Source organism: Sus scrofa, chromosome 5, assembly GCF_000003025.6.
Source record: "Sus scrofa isolate TJ Tabasco breed Duroc chromosome 5, Sscrofa11.1, whole genome shotgun sequence".
In the NCBI taxonomy this organism is placed as follows: Eukaryota; Metazoa; Chordata; class Mammalia; order Artiodactyla; family Suidae; genus Sus; species Sus scrofa.
The window spans coordinates 85258404-85283656 of NC_010447.5; the positions used below are offsets into that span (position 1 = coordinate 85258404).

A 25253-nucleotide genomic window follows, 5' to 3' on the forward strand; every position below is an offset into this window, starting at 1 on the left:
CCTAGAGCCCGCGCGCGCACAAGAAAGCGCCTCCGCCCCACCCCACAGCGGGGGCGGGCTCCGCCACAGGGGCGCGCCGCGCTCCAAAGAAGGGAGGCCCGAGGCGGCGCGCTCGACGTGGCGCGCGCTGCCCACCACCCCACCTCGCGTCCCGGAGGCCCGCACGCACCCAGGAGCTAAGGTGTCCGCCGGGGTTGCAGCCCTAAGGCAGAAGAACTGGGGGAGTAGGGTCGCCGCCTGCCTCACCTGGAGGAACTAGAAAGGCAGGTGGATAGGAGTCGCAGTGGAACCGCGGGGATGACCGGGCGAGGGAGGGGGCTGGCTTCTGGGCGGTGCCAAGTCTGAAAGGGGGCGCGGTCACTGCAGAGCCTTCCAACCGAGGCTGAGGCCGCCACGTCCCGCTACCCCAGGCGTAAGAGGCAGCCCCCGGTCTGCTGTCCTCAAGACCTCCAGACATGTCCGAGGTGAAGAGCCGGAAGAAGTCGGGGCCCAGGGGAGCCTCCGCGGAGCCTGGGAAGAGGAGCGAGGCCGGGAAGAGCCCCGATGCTCGGGGCAGTGGAGGCGGGGGCTGGGCGGACCCCCGGACCGGCGTTAGCCTGCTGTCGCTGGGGACGTGCCTGGGCCTGGCCTGGTAAGTGGGCTGAGGCCGCCCAGCCGTGTCCGGCCTCCCTTCGTCGCCCTGTCTTCTCCGGGTCTCGCCTCTGCCTCGGTCCCACCCGGCTGCATCCCGCTAAGCTCTAACCCCCTGATTTTCCGCTTCTATTTCTCATCCCAGGAAAGGGTGGCTCAAATTTATTCTCCCTTTCGCTTGTTTCTTGTAACTCGTTTTTCCTTTTTATCACTTGCGTGTCCCGATTGCCCAACTGGAGGCTAAGATTTGGGAACGAGTCAACCATTAAGAAAGGAAGATTCTGCCAAACTTTAAGCGTCTGCTATTGGACGGAAGCTTCTTTGGGGCAAATTTGCCCCATTCCATAAATCCCTAACGGCAACTTTTGCAACCTTAAAAAACTTCATTATGATCTTAAAGTAACAAATGTTCATGATAATATCAAAATTTGGAGAATTGCTCATATTTGATCAATGTGCATGCATTCAAAGTCTATTCCTAAATTACAGATTGAATTTTAAGTATTGGAAAGCTACAAAAAGTATATCGCTTGTGTTTACCTAAAACTAAATATTTATAGTTTTTAAAACAAGCAAATAGCGATATATTGATGTCATAGGAAAAATGACTATTAAGAAATAACCCTAGGAGTTCCCCTCGTGCCACAGCGGGTTAAGGATCCAGCATTCTCACTGCTGTGGTGTGTTCCATCCCTGGCCTGGGAACTTCTGCATGCCCACCGGCTCTGCCAAAAAAAAAAAAAAAAAGAAGAAGAAAAAGAAAAAAAAATAACCTTAAGGCTAACTTATTAATTTTATTTTCCTTAATGGCATTCATTGACTAAACTATTTTTTTGTTTTGTTTTTTGCCATTTCTTGGGCCGCTCCCGCGGCATATGGAGGTTCCCAGGCTAGGGGTCTAATCGGAGCTGTAGCCGCCGGCCTACACCAGAACCACAGCAACGCAGGATCCAAGCCGAGTCTGTAACCTACACCACAGCTCACGGCAATGCCGGATCCTTAACCCACTGAGCAAGGCCAGGGATGAACCCGCAACTTCATGGTTCGTAGTCGGATTCGTTAACCACTGAGCCATGACAGGAACTCCAACCTATTTCATTTTAATAACAAGAAAAGGGTTTCCCTCCATTTTTCACCAATTTTTGAAGTATTTAGAAGATATTCATCTTCAAGAGTAATTGGATTCTAGAAAAGACCCCAGATGTTCTCTCATCTAGAACTTTTTTTTGCTTTTTAGGGCTGCACCCGTGGCATATGGAGGTTCCCAGGCTAGGGGTTATATTGGAGCTGCAGCTGCCGGCTTATACCACAGCCACAGCAACACTGGATCTGAGCCACATCTGCAAACTACACCACAGCTCACAGCAACACCAGATCCTTAACCCACTGAGAGAGACCAGGGATCAAACCCACAACTTCATAGTTCCCAGTCGGATTGGTTTCCAATGCACCACAATGGGAACTCCTCATCTAGAACAGTTTTGATGCTAGTAAATTTTGACGTATACTTTACTGATGATTCATCCTGAGTAAAAGTCAATAAAGATTTGTTACAATAAAGTGAAATGTTGGGAGTCCTGGTCTGCTCAGCAGTAACAAACCCAACTAGTATCCATGAGGGTTCCATCACTGGCCTTGCTCAGTGGGTTAAGGATCCTTCATTGCTGTGAGCTGTGGTGTAGGCTGCAGATGTGACTCGGATGGCACATTGCTGTGGCTGTGGTGTAGACCAGCAGGTACAGCTGGGATTCAACCCCTAACCTGGGAATTCTATATGCCACGGGTTTGGCCCTAAAAAGACAAAATAAGTGAAATGATGATTATTAAATGTTCTCTTCAAAAAAAGATAAATTGTTATTTTACTAATAGAGTATTTTGTTTATGGAATATTTTGATCTTAAAAGAATAAATGTACAAAGTGTACTGTTTTAAATAAACTGCTTTTATGTCTTAAAATGCATAAAAAATCAAAAACCCTTTTTGTGCTGGGAAAGCTATTCAGTACTAGAACTCAGCAAGCTAAAATATGTATGTTGCTTCTTTCTGGAACCTAATAAAACTGGTTTTAGTTACTGAATGTGTTAATTCTTACTAACTATCCAAAGATGCATATTCATATGAGATAATTATGTATCAAAAGTCAAAACTCTTTAACCATCAGGTAATTCAGGGTTTGGCAGGGGGTAGGGAGTTGGAGGTGAGTGTTGTGGTTTTTTATGGCCACACCCACAGCATATGAAAGTTCCCAGGGCAAAGGATTGAATCTGAGCCACAGCTGCAGCCTTTAACCCACTGCTGGGCCGGTATCGAACCCGAGCCCCCACAGTGACCTGAGCCACTGCACCACAGCAGGAACGCCTCAGGTTTTTTTTTTCCCTCTATCATCTAACACAGCTTTCTATAAGTCATTTATCCAGCAAAATCTTAGCTAAGCCCATTTTTTCAACATTTTTTGTTGTTAGTGGAGTTATCTAAGAGTTATCCTTTAAAATGCAAAATGGAATATGATCAGTAGATTACTGAACTTTCAGTAGTATGCTGAAAATGAAGTTGCAGTATGAGAAATATGGCTAAATGGGCTCTGACCCTAGCAGTGGCCCTGGAGCTCCCTTTCTTGCAGAAAGTTCATAATAATAGCTTCCTTTGGTTTGCCTCTTTCTCATTGTGAAGCTGAAACAGAGCCTATATATATATATAAGTCCTCAATCAGTTTTCTGCCGTGGAAGATTCCTAGAGGACCTACGCAGAGGCAGTACTCCAAGGAAGTACACAATTTATTGCTACAGGGCCCTGAATCTGTATGAGGTCTCTGTAAATTGCAATGGATTATGAACAGTCAGTTTGTAAGGCCTGCATTAAGGTAGTCAGATTAATCTGGGTTGGTCCCTTTCTTCTACCTCCATACCTTCAAGATCTTTACCTCTGGTAGTGAAAAGAGGCCCAGAACAGGTTGAGAGAGTGCTTCTTTTCCTGTTTGTGGGTCTCGTCCATTCCTTCTATCCTTTGCCAAAACCCAACACTGATTCAAAGTGGCACAGGCCTGGGGCTTCTAGCAAGTGCAAGTAGAAGGGAGTCCTGATCCACAAGTCTAGGTTTGTCAGAGGGATAGGAAAATCAACTGCAGAAAGCAGTTTACAAAGTGCAGGAGTTCCCACCGTGGCTCAGCGGCTTACAAACCTGACTAGTGTCCATGAAGATGCACATTCGATCCCTGGCCCCACTCAGTGCATTAAAGATCCAACATTGCTGTGAGCTGTGATGTAGGTTGCAGGCACAGCTTGGATCTGGCGCTGCTGTGGCTGTGGCATAGGCTGGCAGCTGCAGCTCCGATTAGACCCCTAGCCTGGGGTCCATATGGTGCAGGTGTGGCTCTAAAGAGACAGAGAAAAAAAAGAAAAAGTGCAAAGTACTTAAGAGAATAGTTGATGTTTTACGTTCTAGGCACTGTAAGAGCTTTATAAATATGAACCTATTTAATCTAAAACACCTTATGGACTCAATAGTAGTATCCCACTTTGCAGACGAGGAAACTACCAAAAAGATAACTTGCCAAAGGTGATTGTACAGCTGGTAAATGTTAGAGCCAAAGTTGCCCATACGCTCAACCAGTATGATATGCTACCTGCCTTTGATATTAATCCAAAAAGAGGCCAAGACCCTAGAAGTAGAAATCTCTAATCTGGAATTGCTTATAATCCTTTTCTTCTTCTAGAAACTATAGCCCTGATTGTTGTCTCATCTAAACGAGGGAAGGTGGGGAGTAAGGAGACCTTGAACTGCTGTTAGAAAATGCTATTGGCTCATAAAAAGGAAGCAAAGCAGCTCGGGCACTAATCTGGATCCCAGTTTCAAAAATTAGTATTTTCTGGGAGTTCCCTGGTGGCCGAGTGGTTAAGGATCCACACTGTCACTGCTGTGGCTCAGGTTCAGTCCCTGGCTTGGGACCTTCTGCATGCTTTGAGCATGGCCAAGGAAAAAAAAAAAAAATGTTTCAGAATTGAAACAATCTTCTCATTTTTAGCTTCTAGAAAATCATCCTTGGAGTTCCTGTTGTGGCTCTGTGGGTTAAGGACCTGATCATTATCCATGAGAATGTGGGTTCAATCCTGGCCTTGCTCAGTGGGTTAAGAATCCAGTGTTGCCGCAGGTTGTGCAGCTCTGATCTGGTGTAGCTGTGTCTGTAGTGTAGGCTGGCATCTGCAGATCCGATTCAAGCCCTAGCCTGGAAACTTCCATATGCCACAGGTGCAGCCCTAAAAAGACAGAAAAAAAGAAAATCATTCTCTTCCGTTCCATTTTAACGAATCGACTAGAACCATGAGTTGCGGTTCGGCCCTCCCTGCTCATGGGTTAAGATCCCGGCGTTGCCGTGAGCTGTGGTGTAGGTTGCAGACGCGGCTCGGATCCTGCGTTGCTGTGCTCTGGCGTAGCCGGTGGCTACAGCTCCGATCGACCCCTAGCCTGGGAACTCCATATGCCGCGGAAGCGGCCCAAGAAATAGCAAAAAGACAAAAAAAAAAAAAAAAAAAAAAGAATCATTCTCTTCCTTAATTTTAAATGAGTTAATAAAGCTCTTAGAATTGTGTCTGGTGTGCCTAAGTGAAAATAAAGCAAATGCATTTTAACTCAGCACCATACATACCACTGTTTATTATTTTCATTACCAGCACTAAATTTATACTTATTTTCTCTTATATGCACTATTCATGTGTAGGAATGGTGAATCTTTTTTTTTTTTTTATTTTGGTGAAAAGCTAACCATGAACAAAACCTACAGATTATCATTAGCAATGATATTTCCACTAACATGATACAGTTTTCTTCAAGCTTTTCTATTTGGATTTTGAAGAGAAGTGCAGAGATAAACACAATTAAAAATATTTAGTAAAGTCCTATAGTGAATTTTAGTGGCTCAACCTTCACAAAAAGTCTCTTTATAATCACGAGTTTATTATAAATGAACACACTGATCTATAGAATAAATCCATGACAAAACTTTGGAGTGATGGATGATCAAACTGGTTCCTGAAATTAGACTTACTTCTTTAGAGTAATCTCTCTCCTTCATTTCTTTCTGCTAGTCTCTTAAAAGCCGAGAATGAAAGAGCCAATCAAAAAAAAATTAAATCTGCCCACAATGATGTACCGTCAGGGGATTTAGGATGGAGAACAACAGGATACTGGCGCTGGGTAATTAAGGCACATATCAAAGGAATAATTTCATTAAGCCTGAGACTCTTGTGTCTTCCCATGCATAGAAATGCACTAAATCTATTAACCTGAGATGTCTGATTCTCCTCTAATTAGCAGGAATATTTTGATGTTCAACTACCTTTTTATTTACCAAAACCCTTGTATATCCTGGCTCCTCCCTTACCTCTTCAGACAGTCCCTCGGAGCTATCTCCCGGGCTTAAGGTCTCAATAATGCCCCAAATAAAATATAATTCTCAAAAAAAAAAAAAAATTGGCAGAGCCTCTGTGCCTGCCCAGTTGCATCTCTCACAAGCATCCTATCTTATTAAATCTATTTCTTGCTTATCAGTTTGTCTCTTGCTGAATTCCTTCTGCGTGAAGGCATGAAGAGCCTGAACCTCAGTAAGTCCAGACACCAGGTCTCATGCAATCAGCTGAAGGTCCCAGGACAGATAATGGTTATGCTAGAAAACCATTATCATAAAGACGGCCTCTCCCAAGCAAGATGGAATTCTGCCAGCAGTTGGCCTTTGGACTTGAACTGCAGCACTGGTTCTTCCCTATGTCTTTAGCTTGACTGCCTGTTGATTTTCACTATAGCATTGGCTCTATCCTGGTGTCCAGCCTGCCTGTCCACCCTGAAAATTTCGGGTTTGCCAGCCTTCATAGCATGATTCAATTTCTTAAACCTCTCTTTCTATATATATAAAAAAATTAAGTCTACACATCCTTCTATGAAATTGGGATAGTAATGTTTTCTAATAACCAGAAGTTTGTATTAACCCACAGGAGAAGTCAATCTGTACTAATTATGTAACTGGGGTTTACCTAATTCACTGTTCTCTTAAAGGATAAATATTAGCTATCATCAAAAGAAATTTATTTCATCCAGCATTGTAAACATTTGTTTAAAATGCACAAAAAATCCATATTTTTGAACAGTTTTATAAGAAGTTAATGATGATATTTATGTTTTAAACATCACTACCTTTCCCAAAATTCACAGAAGTCAGGAGCCTTTCACCTCTCCATTGAGTTTTAGGATCTTTAAATGTTTGTCTTTCAATGAAAGTCTATTTTTTCTTTTTTGGCCACACCCTCCACACAAGGAAGTTCCCCAGCCAGGGATCAAACTCCGGCCACAGCAGCAACTAGAACTGCTGCAATGACAATGCCAGATCTTCAGCCCGCTGAGCCACAGGAGAACAACTAGAAGTCATTTTTAGAAAACAGTGTCAGTTTAACTCGTGGTTCTCAGGTTGGCTGGGAGATTTTTTTAATTTACAACATCTAAATCACATCTCAAACCAATTAAATCAGAATGTCTGTGGTGAGACCCAGGTGTCACGCTGTTGTAAAGCTGTCAGGTGATTTCAATATGCAGTGAAGTTTTTGAACCACTGCTCTGTGTGCTCTGATCTAGGTACTTGCTTCATATGGTTTTTGCTCCACTGCTTTTTGATGACTCAATAATTCTTTGTGATGACTCACAAAGAATTTCAGCTGCTGCTTTTTCTGAACCCAAAGAATTGAGTCGAAATAGATTAATCAAAATGGTACTAGATCCAAAGCATTTTTTCTGTGTTTGCTCATTTAAGTCCTACATAGACAAAAGTCCATTTATTGTTTTTAAGACTGGGATAACTTGTATTTCCCATCATGGCTCAGTGGGTAACGAATCTGACTAGCATCCATGAGGTTGCGGTTCCATCCCTGGCCTTGCTCAATGGGTTAAGGATCTAGTGTTGTCATGAGCTGTGGTGTAGGTCACAGAGCAGCTCAGATCTGGCATTGCTGTGACTGTGGCGTAGACCAGCAGCTATGGCTTCTATTGGACCCTGAGCCTGGGAACCTCCATATGCTGCAGATACAGCCCTAAAAAGAAAAAAAAGATTGGGATAATTTTTATGCTTCTACCTTTTACTATTTACCAGAAGAATACAACCCAATTTTAGAATGGCATCTAAGGTACACCTACATGGCTCGTGTTTTTGAGTATAATAAATCATACATGTCATATCCCTTGAACTGTGAATATGTGTTCTATTGTCACTTGAACAAACGATTGTTTTCAGTTTTAACTCTTCAATTATTTTGCAACTTCTAATCATCCAACCTCTTTTCCTTCTACTCCACTGCTTTTTTCACTTCTACATTTAATTTAAAAATGATTTTTAAAATATAAATAACTCTTGCTTTTACTACATCTCAGTGTAAAAACACTTGTTTTCTAGATATGGCCTTGAAAAAAAAATAGTAGAAATCCCATCTTGTTCCAAATAATTCATTATTTCTTTCTTCAAAATGTTTTTTGTGCATGCTTCTATTACAGATTGTACCCCATCTCACCCACTGAGCTATGAACTTCAGCAGGGGCAAGTTTCAGTCTTCTTTGCATGACTAATAGCGTTAAACCAGTACCTGACTCCATAGTGAGCCTCTCAAAGTTTGTTGAAATAAACTAATAAAAGCTGCCAATACCTATACCAGAATTTTGTTGTCCTTACCAGAAGTGGGCTTAAAATACTGCTTTAAAATTCATACTAAAATGGATATGAGTTAGAAAGTAGTGATTTTTGTTTTCCCTTTTCTAGGTTTGTATTTCGGCAGTCAGAAAAGTTTGCAGAGGTGGAAAACCAATACCAGTTACTGAAAATGGAAACCAATGAATTCCGAGGGCTTCAAAGTAGAATCAGTTTAATTTCAGAAAAGGTAATTATTAATTGGCTTGTTTGGGTATATTTTGCCATTTTTCTTTCCCACCACCATCCTTCAATCCCAGTTTACATATTCTTTTTTCCTGCCTTTTAGGCCATTACTACTTTAACTCTGGCTGGTCTTCACATTCTCTTTCAGTCCAATTTAGTCTTAGATTACATTTTAAAAGGACAAGAATTTGTTTTAATATATAACATGTTATTGTTTAAAAAGACTAATATGATCATATTGATGTGACCTCAATTTTCTATTTAAATATCAAGTGTCTAGAGCACTGAAAATGTGGCTGATTTTTAAGTATACAATTAGTACTCAGGCAAAGATTCAAGTTTTTTTTCCTTTACTTTGCACTTAGTAAATATATATATATATATATATATATATGACTAGCCTGGGAGTTCCTGTCGTGCACAGTGAAAAGGAATCCAACTAGGAACCATGAGGTTGTGGGTTTGATCCCTGGCCTCCCTCAATGGGTTAAGGATCCAGCGTTGCCTTGAGCTGTGGTGTAGTTTGCATACGTGGATTGGATCCAGCATTACGGTGGCTGTGGCAGCTACAGCTCTGATTGGACCCCTAGCCTGGGAACCTCCATATGCTGGGAGTGCAACCCTTAAAAAAAAAAAAAAAAAAAAGAATGACTAACCTAAAATAAATATTGGTTTTGGCAGCCAAATAAAAATTAAAATCCATGTCTATGTTGTGTTTCTTCAAGCTGCAAATGCAAATGCATCATTACTATGATTCTTAGATATGTGACAGACAAAAAAGTTTTAACTATCACAGGGCTTAGTAGAAGGTCAGCTGCAAACAATAAAGCATCATGTGGGCCTTGACTGGCTACCAGAGACAGAACTACCATTGGGAAACATGGTTTGTTCATTTATTCATCCACTAAGCCTTATGTCATAAGGTAGACAAGGACTTGTGCTTGGCACCAGGGTGAGTAAGGATGTTACAAAAATAGAAATGAAATAAAGGGTCAGAGTTCCTGATGAACATATAACTGCCCAGAAGACAAAAACAATGGATGAAAATGATGCATCCCTCACGCTTGCCAATGGATTCCATGGAGGGTGAGCTCAGGGGCCTCTGGAAGGCACTGCAAGAGTTGGTATTTTGACCTAGGGCTCAAGTTGGAGTCCAGTTGTATTATCAGGGGCCCTCTAATCAGAGGAAACATAATGATAGAAAAAATTGAGGAGAAGTTCCAGTCATGGCTCAGCAGTATTGAACCCAACTAGTAACCATCCTGGCCTCGCTCAGTGGATTAAGGATCCAGCGTTGCCATGGGCTGTGGTGTAGGTCACAGATGCAGCTCTGATCTGGTGTTACTGTGGCTGTGGTATAGGCCGGCAACTGCAGCTCCTATTAGACCCCTAGCCTGGGCATCTCCATATGCTGTGGGTGTGGCCCTAAAAAAAATAAAATATGGTTCTAAAATTTATTAAATAAATAATTGTTTTTGTCAATATGGATCTTATTTGGATATTTTAGACATCTTCAGAATGTGAACTTGGCAAGTAACTGTTAAATATAAAAGTTATTAAGTAGCCTTGGGAATTGTTTTGTGTTATAAATGCAGCTTGAGTCTACTGAAAGTATCCTGCAGGAAGCTACATCATCTATGTCTTTGGTGACCCAGTTTGAGCAGGAAGTATCCAGCCTCCAAAGTATCGTTCATGACATTCAAAATAGTGAAGAGATGCTTGCTCAAAAGATGCAAAGCCTTAGTGAGAAATTCCAGAATGTTACAGACTTCTGGAAGAAAAGCCTAGAAGAAATGAATGTTAATACAGATATTTTCAAATCAGAATCAAAACATATACACTCTCAAGTCACTGTCCAAATAAACTCAGCTGAGCAAGAAATAAAATTGCTCACTGAAAGGCTAAAAGATTTGGAGGACAGCACGCTAAGAAATATCAGAACAGTAAAAAGACAAGAAGAAGAGGATCTTCTGCGAGTAGAGGAGCAGCTTGGCTCCGACACAAAGGCAGTTGAAAAGTTAGAAGAGGAACAGCATGCTCTCTTTGCCAGAGATGAAGACCTGACCAATAAACTTTCCAGTTACGCACCCAAAGTCGAAGAATGCAAGACGCATTTGCCCACAATTGAAAGTGCTATTCGCTCTGTTCTCAGGGTCTCTCAGGATCTGATAGGGACAGAAAAGAAAATGGAAGATTTGACCCTTCAGATGTTTAATATGGAAGATGATATGCTGAAAGCAGTGTCTGAAATAATGGAGATGCAGAAAATCCTTGAAGGAATTCAGTATGATAATAGCATATTAAAGATGCAGAATGAACTGGATGTTCTAAAAGAAAAAGTTCATGATTTTATAGTACATTCAAGTACAAGAGAAAAGGGAACTCCAGCAGAGTATAATCTAGAAAATAAAGGAATGGATAGTGATTTTTAAATGCACTACATTTATTCTGATGAACCACATTATTATACAGGGACTGATTAGTTCCCTGCTTTTGTGCTATTGTGATATGCCTCACTTTATCCTACATTATTGGAAAATAAGTGAGATGTCCACTCAAAAGGATTATCCAGAGAGTAGAAGTTTTTTTAAGCAATAAAACTTTTCATCTTAACCATTTTAAATAGAAATATTTCTAAAAGATGTATTTCTTTACCTTTTAAGGCAGTAACTTAGTATTTTTCATGTTTTCTAATATAATAGATGTCATGAATTTCACCTATTACATTGAACTGAAAGATATGAGTATCTCTAGGGGTTATTGAGGGGTGTTTACCTCCTCACTAAATGACACCAGTTGCTATTTTTCAAATCTATGTCTATTTCTTATACCTTTCCTGCCACCTGAAAAAGTGACTCACTGACCTGATCTTAATGTCAGGCTGACCAGTGATGTGTTTGCCTCAGCCTGTTCTTCATCTCCTTTGCAATTTACTGCAGGCTAAGAATCCAAGTTCACAGAAATTTCACCTAAAATAAAAGATAACATACATGAAGGAGAGCCTGGGGCGCTTTGCTATGAAGTAACATGCACTTTTGAAAACCATGGAGGCTGGGAAACTTTTTACTTTTTGTTAGGATTCTAAACTATTATCGATGCTTGTAAGAAATTTTTTAGAGTAAACACAGTCTTTTTTTTTTTAATCTGGTTTACAGTGTTCTGTCAATTTTCTACTGTACAGCAAGTGACCTGTTACACATATACCTTCCTTTTTCTCACATTATCAGGCTCCATCATAAGTAAACACATTCTTTTTGAAGCTTTTCCCTGTGAATTATGTGTGTATCCTTTAAGTATGGACTTTGGGAATATCTTTGCATACCTAGGATTTTTTTTATTTTTTTATTTTTTGGTTCTAACTGTGTTACAGACTCGAGTTTGCTATGTACATGATGTCTAGATACATTATTCTACTTAAAAGTACACCAATAATGTGGCCTATTTTAAAGAGGAGAAAGACGCACAATGAGAAATGATGTGGTAGTCATGGTCATTAACAGTATGTCATTATTTTAAGGAGTCCCCAAACTAATTACCCAACCAAATTTGTTTTACCCAGTTATTTTATTTTACAAAAATTATATAATAGAGTCACAAGGATTAAGACAGACATATCAAGAGGACATTAAGGGGAAGTCTAGCCAGATTTTTGCAAAAATGATAATCAGAAACATGCAGGTTTGGGGGAGAACATAAGACTTACTGGTTGGAGTTCCTGTTGTGGTGCAGCAGAAACAAACCTGACTAGTATCCATGAGGATGCGGGTTTGATCCCTGGCCTCGCTCAGTGGGTTAAGGATCCAGTGTTGCCATGAGCTATGGTGTAAACACAGTTGCGGCTTGGGTCTGGCGTTGCTATGGCTGCAGTGTAGACCAGTGGTTACATCTCGGATTCCACCCCTAGCCTGGGAACTTCCATATGTCTCGAGTGCAGCCCTAAAAGGCAAAAAAAAAAGACTTTTATTGGTAAGCTGATACATCAAGAGGGTCCAAGGTTGATATTTGAAAACTGACTTAACTGCATATGGAAGTACTGTTCTTATTTGTTTTTCTTGCTGTAACCAACTATAGTCCCAGTTACATAATGCAGCTTCAGTGAAATTAAAAACAGAGAACTTGAAAGCAGTCAGTTACAAAAGATAGTTGTGCTCAGGTGGTTTTATTATGTAAATTTGTACATTTTGGGAATTAGGCAGGCCTATGGTAGACAGCCCTGGGTCATAAAGGTGAGACTGAAAGAGTGCTATTATTAAGGGGCATATCATTAATTTCTGAAATCTTAACATTAAATCCTTCTGAATGTCTAAGTTCTTGTCTGTGTGCACTGACAAACCTATTTCTTTGCTTTTATTTTCATGCTAATAGATTACTAAGTTAGCTGGAACTTTATTTCAGCCTCCTTCCTGCCAGGGCAGAGGTGATCTCTTGTACTCTTCACTTTTTTTTTGGCCTATCACGGATTTGATACATTATTAACTATGGTATATACCACAGTAATGGTTACAGAAACTAAATAGAAAAAAGGTGGCCCTTGTGCTCTCATAGTGACAGTTACAAGAGAAACAAAAACTGCCCTTCCATGAGTATTTCATGAGAAAATGTTGTGTATATGTACACATGTATATATTCTTTTATTCAGGGGTTTTCTATAAAAAAAGTGATATTAGATTTAGATGTACCTGATTGTCTTCCTCTGTTTCTTAAATTCATCTAACACAGATACTTGAAATTTCAAAAACACCCCTGTGTTATCAAATATTAAATTGCATTGTTAGTCCTTCCTTTAAGGAAGATTACCATATTCTAAAACATATTTTTGTACCTTTGTGGTCAATAATAAATTGTACATCAATTTCTGATAGAGTACTGTGTCCTTTTTTAATTAGCACATGTAAGTCACTTTTACAAAGCAAACATTTAAATGTCTTAACTGTTCAATGTAAAATTTTAAAGTATATTTGTAGTAATATTTCCTTAAATTTTGCCTAATGGTGGGGTTCCCATTACAGCTCAGTGGATTAAGAATCTGACACAGTGTCCATGAGGATGCAGTTTCAATCCCCGGCCTCGCTCAGTGGGTTAAGGATCCAGTGCTGCTGCAAGCTGCAGCATAGGCTACAGATGCAGCTTGGATCTGGTGTTGCTGTGGCTGTGGTGTAGGCTGGGAGCCGTAGCTCCAACTTGACCCCTAGCCCTGGAACTTTCAAATGCTGCAGGCGCAGCCCTAAAAAGAAAAAAAAAATTTTTTTTGCCTAATGATTAGAAACTATTGACTAAGTGTATTTTTATATTTTATAATGAAAAATGTTGCTGTCTTAGCCTGTCTAGCTTGATAGAAAAATAAATTTGTTACATTTAAATGGATAAGCAATGAGGTCCTACTGTATAGCACAGGGAACTATATCCACTTTCTCAGGATAGACCACGATAGAATATAAGAAAAAATTTGTATACATATATGACTGGGTCACTTTGCTGTACAGAAGAAATTGCCACAGCATTGTAAATTAACTACACTTTTTTTTTTTTTTTTTTTGTCTTTTTGCCATTTCTTGGGCCGCTTCCTGCGGCATATGGAGGTTCCCAGGCTAGGGGTAGAATTGGAGCTGTAGCCGCCAGCCTACGCCAGAGCCACAGCAACGCGGGATCCGAGCCGTGTCTGCAACCTGCACATCACAGCTCACAGCAACACCAGATCCTTAACCTACTGAGCAAGGCCAGGGATTGAACCCGAAACCTCATGGTTCCTAGTCGGATTCGGTAACCACTGAGCCACGACGGGAACTCCATCAACTATACTTTAATAAAAAATATTTTTAAAAACTAATCTTGTAAGATATAAAGTTAATGGCATTAATTTCAATCTAATTGTAGATCTTTGTATGATATTGATCAAAGATTAAGATGTCATTATAAAATGACATATTATAAAACAATGTGAATTCACCAAACATTTAAAAAAAAAAAATTTCTCTGTAGACTTACCTCATACTTACAAAGTTGGCAAAAGCTCTGCAGATTCACCCAGCATCTGTTTTAGTTCAGTTATGAACTATTAATTTAATACAAATCAAAATGCTGGGAGTTCCCATTGTGGCGCAGCAGAAAGGAATCCATCTACTATCCACGAGGTTGAGGATTCAATCCCTGGCTTCGCTCAGTGGATTAAGGCTCTGGCGTTGTGTAGGTCACATATGAGGCTTGGAGCTGGCGTTGCTGTTGCTGTGGCATCAGCTGGCAGCTCTAGCTCCGATTTGACCCCTAACCTGGGAACTTCCACACGCCGTGGGTGCGGCCCTAAAAAGTAAAAAATAAAATAAAAATCGTAAAATATAATTTGGAACTAAATATACATAATGGAGCAAGAGGAGTGTATTGCTGCTTTGAATTAACAGTTTTACTGCCTCATCTCATCTGGTCATTCCTTTTTTTTTTTTTTTTTTTTTGGTCTTTTTGTTATTTCGTGGGCCGCTCTCGCGGCATATGGAGGTTCCCAGGCTAAGGGTCGAATCGGAGCTATAGCTGCCAGCCTATGCCAGAGCCACAGCAACGGAGGATCCGAGCCGCATCTGCGACCTACACCACAGCTCACGGCAACGCCGGATCGTTAACCCACTGAGCAAGGGCAGGGATCGAACCGCAACCTCATGGTTCCTAGTCGGATTCGTTAACCACTGCGCCACCACGGGAACTCCTCATCTTGTCATTTCTTTAAAGCTATGTAACTGTTCTTTTCTTAAGCTCCTGTAAAAATAATACTCCAAGCATATTAAATATTTATTGGCATTAAATAAAACTAGGTTAATGTTATCAAAATAATCACAATAGTTTACCTGAGACAAATATGCAATTTAGGAAAGATTCATAAAAAGCATACAATTGAAAAAAATAAAATTATTTTAGAAAAAAACGTGATGTCTTTCAACTGCATATTTTGTTTGTTTGCTTGTTTTTTGCTTTTTAGGGCCACATCTGTGGCATATGGAGTTTCCCAGGCTAGAGGTCCAATTGGAGCTATAACTGCCGGCCTACACCACAGCCACAGCAACACCAAATCCAAGCCGCATTTTCAACCTACACCACAGCTCATAACAACGCCAGATCCTTAACCCACTGAGCGAGGCCAGGGATCGAACCTGCAACCTCATGGTTCCTAGTGGATTCATTTCCGCTGCGCCACGACGGGAACTCCACATTATTGTATTTTGTAAAAATGTTTTACAGGTGTTCCCACTGTGGTGCAGTGGATTAAGAATCCACCTGCAGCAGCTTGGGTTGCTGCAGAGGGGTGAGTTTGGTCGCTGGCCCAGGAACTTCCACATGCGACTGGTGCAGCCCAAAAAAAAGTTTTTCAGCTTACATATTTGCCTTTTATTCGTTATTGTTTCTGAATTTTAAGTAACCAGTTTCTTTTTTTTTTTTTTTTTTTTTTTTTTTTTTTTTGTCTTTTTTGTTGTTGTTGTTGTTGCTATTTCTTGGGCCGCTCCCGCGGCATATGGAGGTTCCCAGGCTAGGGGTCGAATCGGAGCTGTAGCCACCGGCCTACGCCAGAGCCACAGCAACTCGGGATCCGAGCTGCGTCTGCAACCTACACCACAGCTCACAGCAACGCCGGATCGTTAACCCACTGAGCAAGGGCAGGGACCGAACCCGCAACCTCATGGTTCCTAGTCGGATTCGTTAACCACTGCGCCACGATGGGAACTCCAGTAACCAGTTTCTTGACATTTTCCTTCCCAAACTAAGCTACACACTCTGTGAAAGCAGACTGTTCTTAATCACATTAGTACATATCAATACAGTAAAAAAAATTTTTTTTTTTTTTTTTTTTTTTTGCTTTTTAGGGCCACATCCAAAGCACATGGAAGTTCCCAGGCCAGGGGTCAAATCAGAGCTGCAGCTGCCAGCCTACACCACAGCAACTCAGGATCCAAGCAGGGTCTGCAACCACAGCCACATCAACCCCAGATTCTTGACTCACTGAGCAAGGCCAGGGATCAAAACCTCGGCCTCGTAGATACTAGTCAAATTCATTTCCACTGAGCCACAATGGGAACTCCAACACAGTAAATGCTGAATCAAACTGGTTTTGATTATTAGTAGAAAGCTATAGACAATATCCACTTTAAAAACAGTGCTGGAGTTCCCATCGTGGCTCAGTGGGTTAAGAACCTCACTAGTATCCATGAGGATGCGAGTTTGATCCCTGGCCCCACTCAGTGTGTTAAGGATCCATTGTGGCTGTGGTTAGGCTGGCAGCCACAACTCTGATTCAGTCCCTAGCCTGGGAACTTCCATATGCCACAGGTGTGGCCCTAAAAAGAAAAAAAAAAAAAACAGTGTTTTCCTAGAAAACAAACTGAAAGTTAAATACACAAAAGTCAAACAATGGACTTACACATTATAAATGGGATGTCTTTTTTCAATGTAATCACAGTATATCTCTGTGTTTAGACACAGGCTTTGGCAATGCATTTTGCATTTATTAGTATTTATTTACTTATTTTTAGGGCCACGCCTGCAACATATGGAAATTTCCAGGCCAGAGGTTGAATCAGAGCTGCGTTTACCAGCCTACACAGCAACACAAGATCCTTAACCCACTGAGTGAGGCCAGGGATCAAACCAGCATCCTTATGGATACTAGTCAGGGCCATTACCTTCCTAGCCACAACAGCAATTCCTACAGTTATTCTTTAACTTTTTTTTCTTCATAGTTTAGCACACAGTCCACAGGCTTAATCTTCTAAATCTTAATAGTCAAAACTGACAATTCCTGTTTTTTTTTTTAATTAAATAATCTTGACATATAACATGTTCACATGTTCAAATTTAAGATGCACAGGTGATACTTTGACGTTTAGAGCTCTATTTAGTCATGAGAAGGGAGGATATCCTGCTATTTGTGACAACATGGATGGACCTTGAATATGTTTAATTTTCAATTTTGTATTGTTTACGAGACTTATCCATCTTATCACTATAATCAGCACCTTAATTTTCCCCTTTCCTTCTTAATTTTATCAATCGATGGCACAATGCAATAAGATTTCAAATATTCAGAACAGAGTAACTGAACTTTCCCCAAACTGCTATATAAACATATAAACACATACACAGGAGTTCCCATCATGGCTCAGCAGTAACAAACCTGACTAGTATCCATGAGAATGGGTGTTCAATCCTTGGCCTCGCTCAGTGGGTTAAGGATCCAGCGCTGCCACGAGCTGTGGTGTAGGTCGCAGACGCAGCACAGATCTGGCATTGCTGTGGCTGTGGTGTAGGCCAGCACCGGCAGCTCCGATTGGCCCCCTAGCCTGGGAACCTCCATATACCTCGGATGCAGCCCTAAAAAGCTAAAAAAATAAACATACATACCAACAATAACAAAATAACAATTTGAACTGTTGCCATGCACTTGTGTCTCAAAATGTTCATCAGCTAATCTGTCCAATTTAAACCAAAACAACCATTTAGAGACATCAGCATACAATGAATGGATGATGGAGAAGGAAGATGCTATCAAAATATCCAAAAGTTGACAATGATGGAATGTATTTGGAATCATGGAATTTTAGAACCTTGGAGGGTTTTCATTTTGTTTTGTTTTTTTTTTTTTTGGCTGCCCTCACAGACCATTAACCCTCTGTGCTGGGCTGGGGATCGAAGCAGTCGATCCCGGCGGTCCCAAGAGGCCGTTGATCCTGTTGTGCCACAGGGAACTTCCTAGAGATTTTTATTCCTAGAGTTTTTTATTGGTCTGCTTGTTGCTTTGTTTTACCATGTCTATGGTCTCTATTAAACTACTGAGCTGAGTTGAAGCCGCGACCAAGCTGTACTCATCTTTATGTCGCTCACACTTCACATGTCTGTCAACATATAGGAACTTCAGAATTACTCGTTGAACTAGTTCAATACCCCAGAAAATTATTCATAAAAGTAATAGGACAATAAAGCATATACACAGAGTCCCTTCATTCTAGCACTTGTTATACCTACAAACAAACTTCTGTTTCAGAAGTCATGTTGTTTTGTCTGACCCACCAAATTTACCAAAACTCATCTAGAGGAGGCTTCTTCCCTTCTCCAGCAACTAAAAAAAAAAAATCACTGTCTCTCATGTAGCTCATTTCATCACAATACAGTGGACTGATGAGACAAAAGTAACTGGAAAATGCCATTTCCAATAACATCTTACAAAATTCCTTTAATGTTTTCCTTCTTGTTTATTAGCAATACAATTAATACATCTTTTACCAGATGCTTTCAAGTAGAGCTGTAATTAGCATTATAGTTAAAAATAACACCTAAAATTTAAGTTGAATTTTAAATCTTAAGCTTTTAATCAATTTAATTATTCCGGTACTATATTTCCTTACAGTGTCAGAAGTCTGAAGCTATCATAGAACAATTGAAGTCTTTTCAAATACTTACTCATCTAAAGCGTCTACAGGAAGAAATTTATGAAGTGAAAACTTGGTCCAACAGGATCACTGAAAAACAGAATATATTGAACAGCAATTTGACAACTCTTTCTCAAGATGTTACAAAAATAGACCAAAGTACAACTTCCATGGCAAAAGATGTTGGCCTCAAGATTACAACTGTAAAAACTGATATACGACGTATTTCAGGTTTAGTAACTGATGTAACGTCATTGAAAGATTCTGTGCAAGAACTAGAAAATAAAATAGAAAAAGTAGAAAAAAATACAGTAAAAAACATAGGTGATCTTCTTTCAAGTAGCATTGATCGAACAGCAATGCTCCGAAAGACAGCATCTGAAAATTCGCAAAGAATTAACTCTGTCAAGAGAATACTTTCTGAGCTACAGAGTGATTTCAACAAGCACACAGATAGGTTTTTAAGTTTAGAAAGTGACAGAGCTAAGGTTCTAAAGACAGTGACTTTTGCAAATGATCTAAAACCAAAGGTGCATAATCTAAAGAAGGACTTTTCCCGATTAGAACCACTGGTAAATGACTTAACACTTCGCATTGGGAGATTGGTTACTGACTTATTACAAAGGGAGAAAGAAATTGCTTTCCTAAATGAGAAAATATCCAACTTAACAACAGTCCGAGCTGAGATTAAGGATATGAAAGATGAAATAAAACACATTTCAGATATGGATTAGCTTGAAATTATTTAGATCAGAGGAACGTGGCTTTTTTTTAAATGGACCTCTGGTCATGTTATATAAAGACTGAGAAGTCAGAAATGATGAAATTTTGGAGTAAGTACTATTTTGTATTGATTCTTTTTTGCACAGTAAAAATAAAAACTTTTGAAGAACTGAGCACTTGATTTTCAAAAATAGGTATGCTAAAACATATTTATAACTTTATAGAAAATATGTCTGCAACTTTATATAGCAAGAACCTTATGCATCCCCCTCACATACATACTCTTATACGTGCACATACACACACAGGATCTGCCAGCCTGGAACTGGGAAGTTTAGATGGGGCAGGATCTGAATCTCCACTTGCCCTCACTGACTGCCAAGGAGCATAGGCTGTATAGTTGGATCCTAACTGGAGAACTGCCCATCAGGATCAGGCCTATAACATTCATTATCCATTCAGAGGAAGAGAAACTAAAGGTCACAACCAGGCAGCTGCAGGAAAAGAATCACATAAACCCTCCTGGGTCCTTCATGGTTTTCAGAAACAGGAAAAGGCCACCTAAAATGGGGTAGGGAAGTGGCATATAGAGCAGGTTTTGGGGGGTGAGGGGCAGCACAGATTGCAGGGGGCCTGCCAGGCCTCAGATGGAGGCTTGCCTCAACGCAGCACAACTCATGTATGGGGATGATTTGACCAGAAGCAGCCAAAGCAAAGAAGAAAATTCTAACATTTTAACCAGCAATACATTAGCAGTTCCACTTACATAAAATTCTGGAAAATGTAATCTCATCTATAGGGGCAAAAAATAAATCAGTGATTGCCAGGAGACAGAGATGAGGGAAGTATAGCTTATAAAGAAGCACAAGGAGGGGTTCTCTTCTGGCTCAGTGGGTTAAGATCACACATCATATAGTGGCTTGGGTCACTGCTATGGCGTGGGTTCTATCCCTGACCCAGGAACTTCCACATGCCTGAAGTGTGACCAAAAAATACAAAAAAGCACAAAGAATTTGTTTTTTTTGTTTTTTGGGTTTTTTTTGGAGTTCCCGTCGTGGCGCAGTGGTTAACGAATCCAACTAGAAACAATGAGGTTGCAGGTTCAATCCCTGGTCTTGCTCAGTGGGTTAAGGATCCGGCGTTGCTGTGAGCTGTGGTGTAGGTTGCAAACGTGGCTCGGATCCTGCGTTGCTGTGGCTGTGGCTATGGCATAGGCCGGTGGCTACAGCTCTGATTAGACCCCTAGCCTGGGAACCTCTATATGCCACGGGAGTGGCCCAAGAAATAGCAAAAAGACAAAAAAAAAAAAAAGAATTTTTTTTTTTTTTTAATAATGACTGCACCTGCAGCATATGGAAGTTCCTGGGCCAGGGAGTGAATTTGAACCACAGCTATGAACTATGCCACAGCTGTGGCAATGCTGGATCCCATAAATCACTGCGCCGGCGAGGCTGATCTTCACAGGGACCCAAGGGGCTGCAATCAGATTCTTAACCCACCGCACCACAGTGGGAACTCAGGCACTCACTCATCTTATTTGGCGCTAGTTCTACTCATTATTGTAATAATGATTCACAAATATATCAGTCATTTGTTGGCCATGCTGAGTAGGAATTTCTTGAAGGAACCCTTGAATCTGAAATGTCACTAGGCTCATTGTCATGATTTTGTCTTCAAATCAGATAGCTTTTCCAGCAAATACAGGAAAATGGAAAACTTTGGATCTGTTTCCCAATAGTAGAAAATGTAAAATTAATCATTTCAATAATAGATATGTTTGGAGTTCCTTGTGGCTTAGCAGGTTAAGGATCCACGTTGTTACTGCAGCAGCTTGGGTTGCTGCTGCAGCTCAGGTTTGCCCCTGGCCTGGGAACTTACATGCTGCAAGAGTGGCCAAAAAAAAAAAAGCCTAACCAGTTGTGCAGTCAATAAAATCAGTAAAGAATTATTTATCTATGAGTAAAAGATGGCTACATAGTATTTTCAGATACAAATGATGTCTAAAAGGTAGTTTTAGGCGTTCCCATTGTGGCTTAGTGGTAACGAACCTACCTGACTAGTATCCTTGAGGAGGTGGGTTTGATCCTCGTCTCACTCAGTGGGTTAAGGATCTGGTTTTGCTGTGTCCGTGCTGTAGGCCAGCAGCTGTAGCTCCAATTCAACCCCTAGCCTGGGAACTTCTATATGCTGAGGATTGAGTGGCCCTGAAAAAGACAAAAAAAAAAAAACAAACCAAAAAATTAGTTTTAACCTTGGTTGATACAGCCCCCTGGTGTTGAGACCATAGGTTCCTCACATGAATTATCCTCTATCTTCAAATCTTGCATACACTGTATTTCACAATGAAAGCTACTGACTTGTACATCAAATCACAGCATTAGGTAGCTATTGTTATCTTACGTAGGAGACACATCCCCTTGACTTTCGTTCAATATAGCAAACCTTTATTAAGTGACTGTTGTATGCATGGAATTTTAGAGTCTATAAAACCAAACATGAAAACCTTGGAATACTTGCTTTGGTGACTCACCAAAAATTCATAACCCACATCAATGGTGAGGCTAACATCTCACGCACCTCCTTTGACTACTTCTCAGAATGTCAGGGCCAACTTGCAAAAGAGAAAATGATTCGATAGGAGTAGCTAGCTTATGAAGGTACATCATTCTTTGACATATCAGGAGAGACACAGCCTCAACTGTGAACTAGATTCCTCAAAGTTCGAAATCAGTTTGGTTCTTATCCACATTGTTGCTCTCTGGGATTTTAAACATTTTGATTTATGATAAAAATTGTACAAACATGATTATATAATTTATGTTAAAGAAATAGTACATAACTCTTAAATTAGCAGCAAGCATTCACCAAACTTGATGAGCTTTGTGGACACTTTCCCAAAAATGCTTATCAAAACATTTCATGAAGTTTTCACACAATGGAGATTTGGTTAAGCTGTAGTTTTTTCAATTTTGTCCTTTGTCACTAGGTATGTATAAATCAGCAAAAATCAGGGTTTCTGGGAGTTTTAATTGCTCTTAAAGATAAGTTGAATTATATTTGACCACTCCGGAAACTACTAATCATGTCCTAGTATTATGACATAATTCGATTAAACTACTAATCACATATACTCATTTCACTGGGTTCTTTGTGGAATTGACATTTTATTAAACCAAATGTGAAAAAACAATGTTACTAAAATTTCCTCATTAGAATCATTTCCAGTATGAATAAACTTTAAGATACGAAATGGGAATTCACATTTTAGGTGGGCATTTTAATTGAATTTTGAGGATGAAATGATTTTCCCTCAGAAATAGCTTAGAAATATCTCTAACTACAAACAGCAAGCAATTCTTGATAGCTTGAATACAGCATACTTTATATCAATACCCACAAATAAAATCTAGCCTTTCTTACTTGAATTTTATATAAGGCTGACTTAACTGCATTCCCTTAAGTTTTCAAATCCCCAGTCCACCTTTGGGTGGGCCCAATATACATATATACCCAACCTCATAGAGACTTACAATGTGGCCAACACTCCTCCCAGAAAAAGGTGGAGTCTACATTCCTTTTCCTTGAAGCTGGGATTTGGTCTTCCTGGACTTCTGGTGACCAAGAATACAGTGGAAGTGATGCTACGACTCCCAAGGCTAAGTCCTAAAAAAGGTCCAGCTTCTGCCTGGCTCTATTTCAGAATCCTGAAATAAGCCCAACTGCCCTAAGGCCACCACACTGTGGATTTTAAGGAAGAGACCAAACCACTATGAGAGATGTTTCCTAGCCTGGGAACTTCCATATGCCGAGGGTGGATGAATCTCTAGCATGGATATGAAAAAAACTTTGGAGATTAGCCCAGAGCTACCATCTGACTGTGACTTCATCTAACAAGAGCTACCATCTGACTGTGACTGAGAGGCCCAGAACCAGAAGAGTCCAGCAGAGGCTCCCAAATTCATAACCCAGAAAGCTCGAGATTTTATTCTCATGCCATTACATTTCAGATTTGTTACTTAGCAGTAACTAATGCACACTGGTGACACCAACTGCCACAGCCATCATTTACTTGGCCTCAGATTGAAGCTCTACCTTTTCAGAGTTTGGTCCAAATTTACACCCATCATCCTTCCTTTTTCTCTACCACACAAGTAAAATAAGTTTTGGTGGGATAGCAGTGAGCATGGCTGCCTTTCAAGTAAAGATTGGAACCCTAAACAAGAACATGCAACTAGACACACCTGGTTTCTAAGTTTAGTTCACTAACCATACATGGCTTTGTATGAAAACACTTCTCTCCCTTTAGGCTCTTTGAAAGTTTCCTGAGGCCCAATCCACATTCTTCACACAGGGACTGTCAACTCAACCCAGATTATTATATCCAGAGGCCTCGTGGTAAAATGTAATCATACTTAAAAAACAAAGTATTATTATAGTTTGGCCTTTTATACAAAGGAAAACTAAAGAGGGGCTTACTTTCCAATTTTATTTATTTTTTGTCTTTTTGCCTTTTCTTGAGCCACTCCCATGGCACATGGAGGTTCTCAGGCTAGGGGTCTAATCGGAGCTGTAGCCACCGGCCTACGCCACAGCCACACAGGATCCGAGCCGCGTCTACAACCCACACCACAGCTCATGGCAATGCTGGATCCTTAACCCACTCAGCAAGGCTAGGGATCGAACCCGCAACCTCATGGTTCCTAGTCGGATTTGTTAACCACTATGCCACGACGGGAACTCCTTACTTTCCAATTTTTAAAAACTATTTTGGTTTAAACCAAATTTCAGAAACTTGAACATGCTAGAGTGATGCTTTCCCAGGGCATTCAACTACTCCAGTGTCAAGCAGGCACTCTTCTTAAAAAGCAAAACCCCATTGTGGCTCAGTGGGTTGAGAACCCAACTAGTACCCATGAGGATGAAGGTTCAATCCCTGGCCCTGTTCAGGGGGTTAAGGATCCAGCACTGCCATGAGCTGTGGTTTGGATCTGCTGTGGCTGTGGCACAGGCCAGCGGCTGCAGCTCCAAATCAACTCCTCGCCTGGGAACTTCCCTATGCCACAGGTGCAGCCCTAAACAGCAAAACAAAACAAAAAACAAATAAACCATCATTCTTTTAATTACCCTAAATTTAGTCTATCTTTTTTTTAGATAAGGATTAACAAACCGATTAGGTTTTTTTTTTTTTTTAAAACCCTGGCGCTTCTGAGCCAGGATCAGCTGCAGTTTGACTCAAGCCATAGCCATGGCAATGCCGGACACTTAACCCATTGCGCCCAGCCAGGGATTGAACCTGCATCCCACCGCTCCCAAGATGCCGGCCAATCCCACTGCACCACAGGAGCTCCCTAATTTTTTTTTTTTTTTTTTTTTTTGGTCATTTTAGGGCTGCACCTATGGCATGTTAGTTCCCAGGCTAGGGTCAAATTGGAGCTGCATCCTCTGGCCTATACCAACCACAGCCACAGCAACACCAGATTCAAGCAGTGTCTGTGACCTACACCACAGCTCATGGCAACGCCAGACCCCTCACCCACGGAGAGAGGCCAGGGATCAAACCTGCGTCCTCATGGATGCTAGTCAGATTTGTTTTC

General features: G+C 40.7%; 2 protein-coding genes across 6 annotated transcripts in view; one reads left to right on the plus strand and one right to left on the minus strand.

Annotated features, from left to right (window-relative positions):
• Positions 1 to 348, minus strand: part of APAF1 (apoptotic peptidase activating factor 1) — a 92136-nt gene extending 91788 nt beyond the window's left edge. The window contains exon 1 of the mRNA XM_021093024.1: positions 247 to 348. The gene's annotated coding sequence lies outside the window, so the exon portion shown is untranslated. The remainder of the gene's footprint in view (positions 1 to 246) is intronic.
• On the plus strand, positions 52 to 19832 carry IKBIP (IKBKB interacting protein). Of its 5 annotated transcripts, none has more exons than XM_013998047.2 (4): positions 75 to 263; positions 411 to 631; positions 8420 to 8537; positions 10129 to 13396. In XM_013998047.2, the coding sequence occupies exons 2-4, from the start codon at positions 456 to 458 to the stop codon at positions 10963 to 10965; spliced, it is 1131 nt and encodes a 376-aa protein (XP_013853501.1). In that variant the 5' UTR covers positions 75 to 263; positions 411 to 455; the 3' UTR covers positions 10966 to 13396.

Bases quoted from the DNA above. Each gene is read 5' to 3' on its own strand.
- IKBIP (XM_013998047.2), top strand. From the start codon at position 456: ATGTCCGAGGTGAAGAGCCGGAAGAAGTCGGGGCCCAGGGGAGCCTCC. The intron at 632-8,419 runs GTAAGTGGGCTG...TCCCTTTTCTAG, and splicing joins ACGTGCCTGGGCCTGGCCTG to GTTTGTATTTCGGCAGTCAG. The intron at 8,538-10,128 runs GTAATTATTAAT...TTATAAATGCAG, and splicing joins TCAGTTTAATTTCAGAAAAG to CTTGAGTCTACTGAAAGTAT.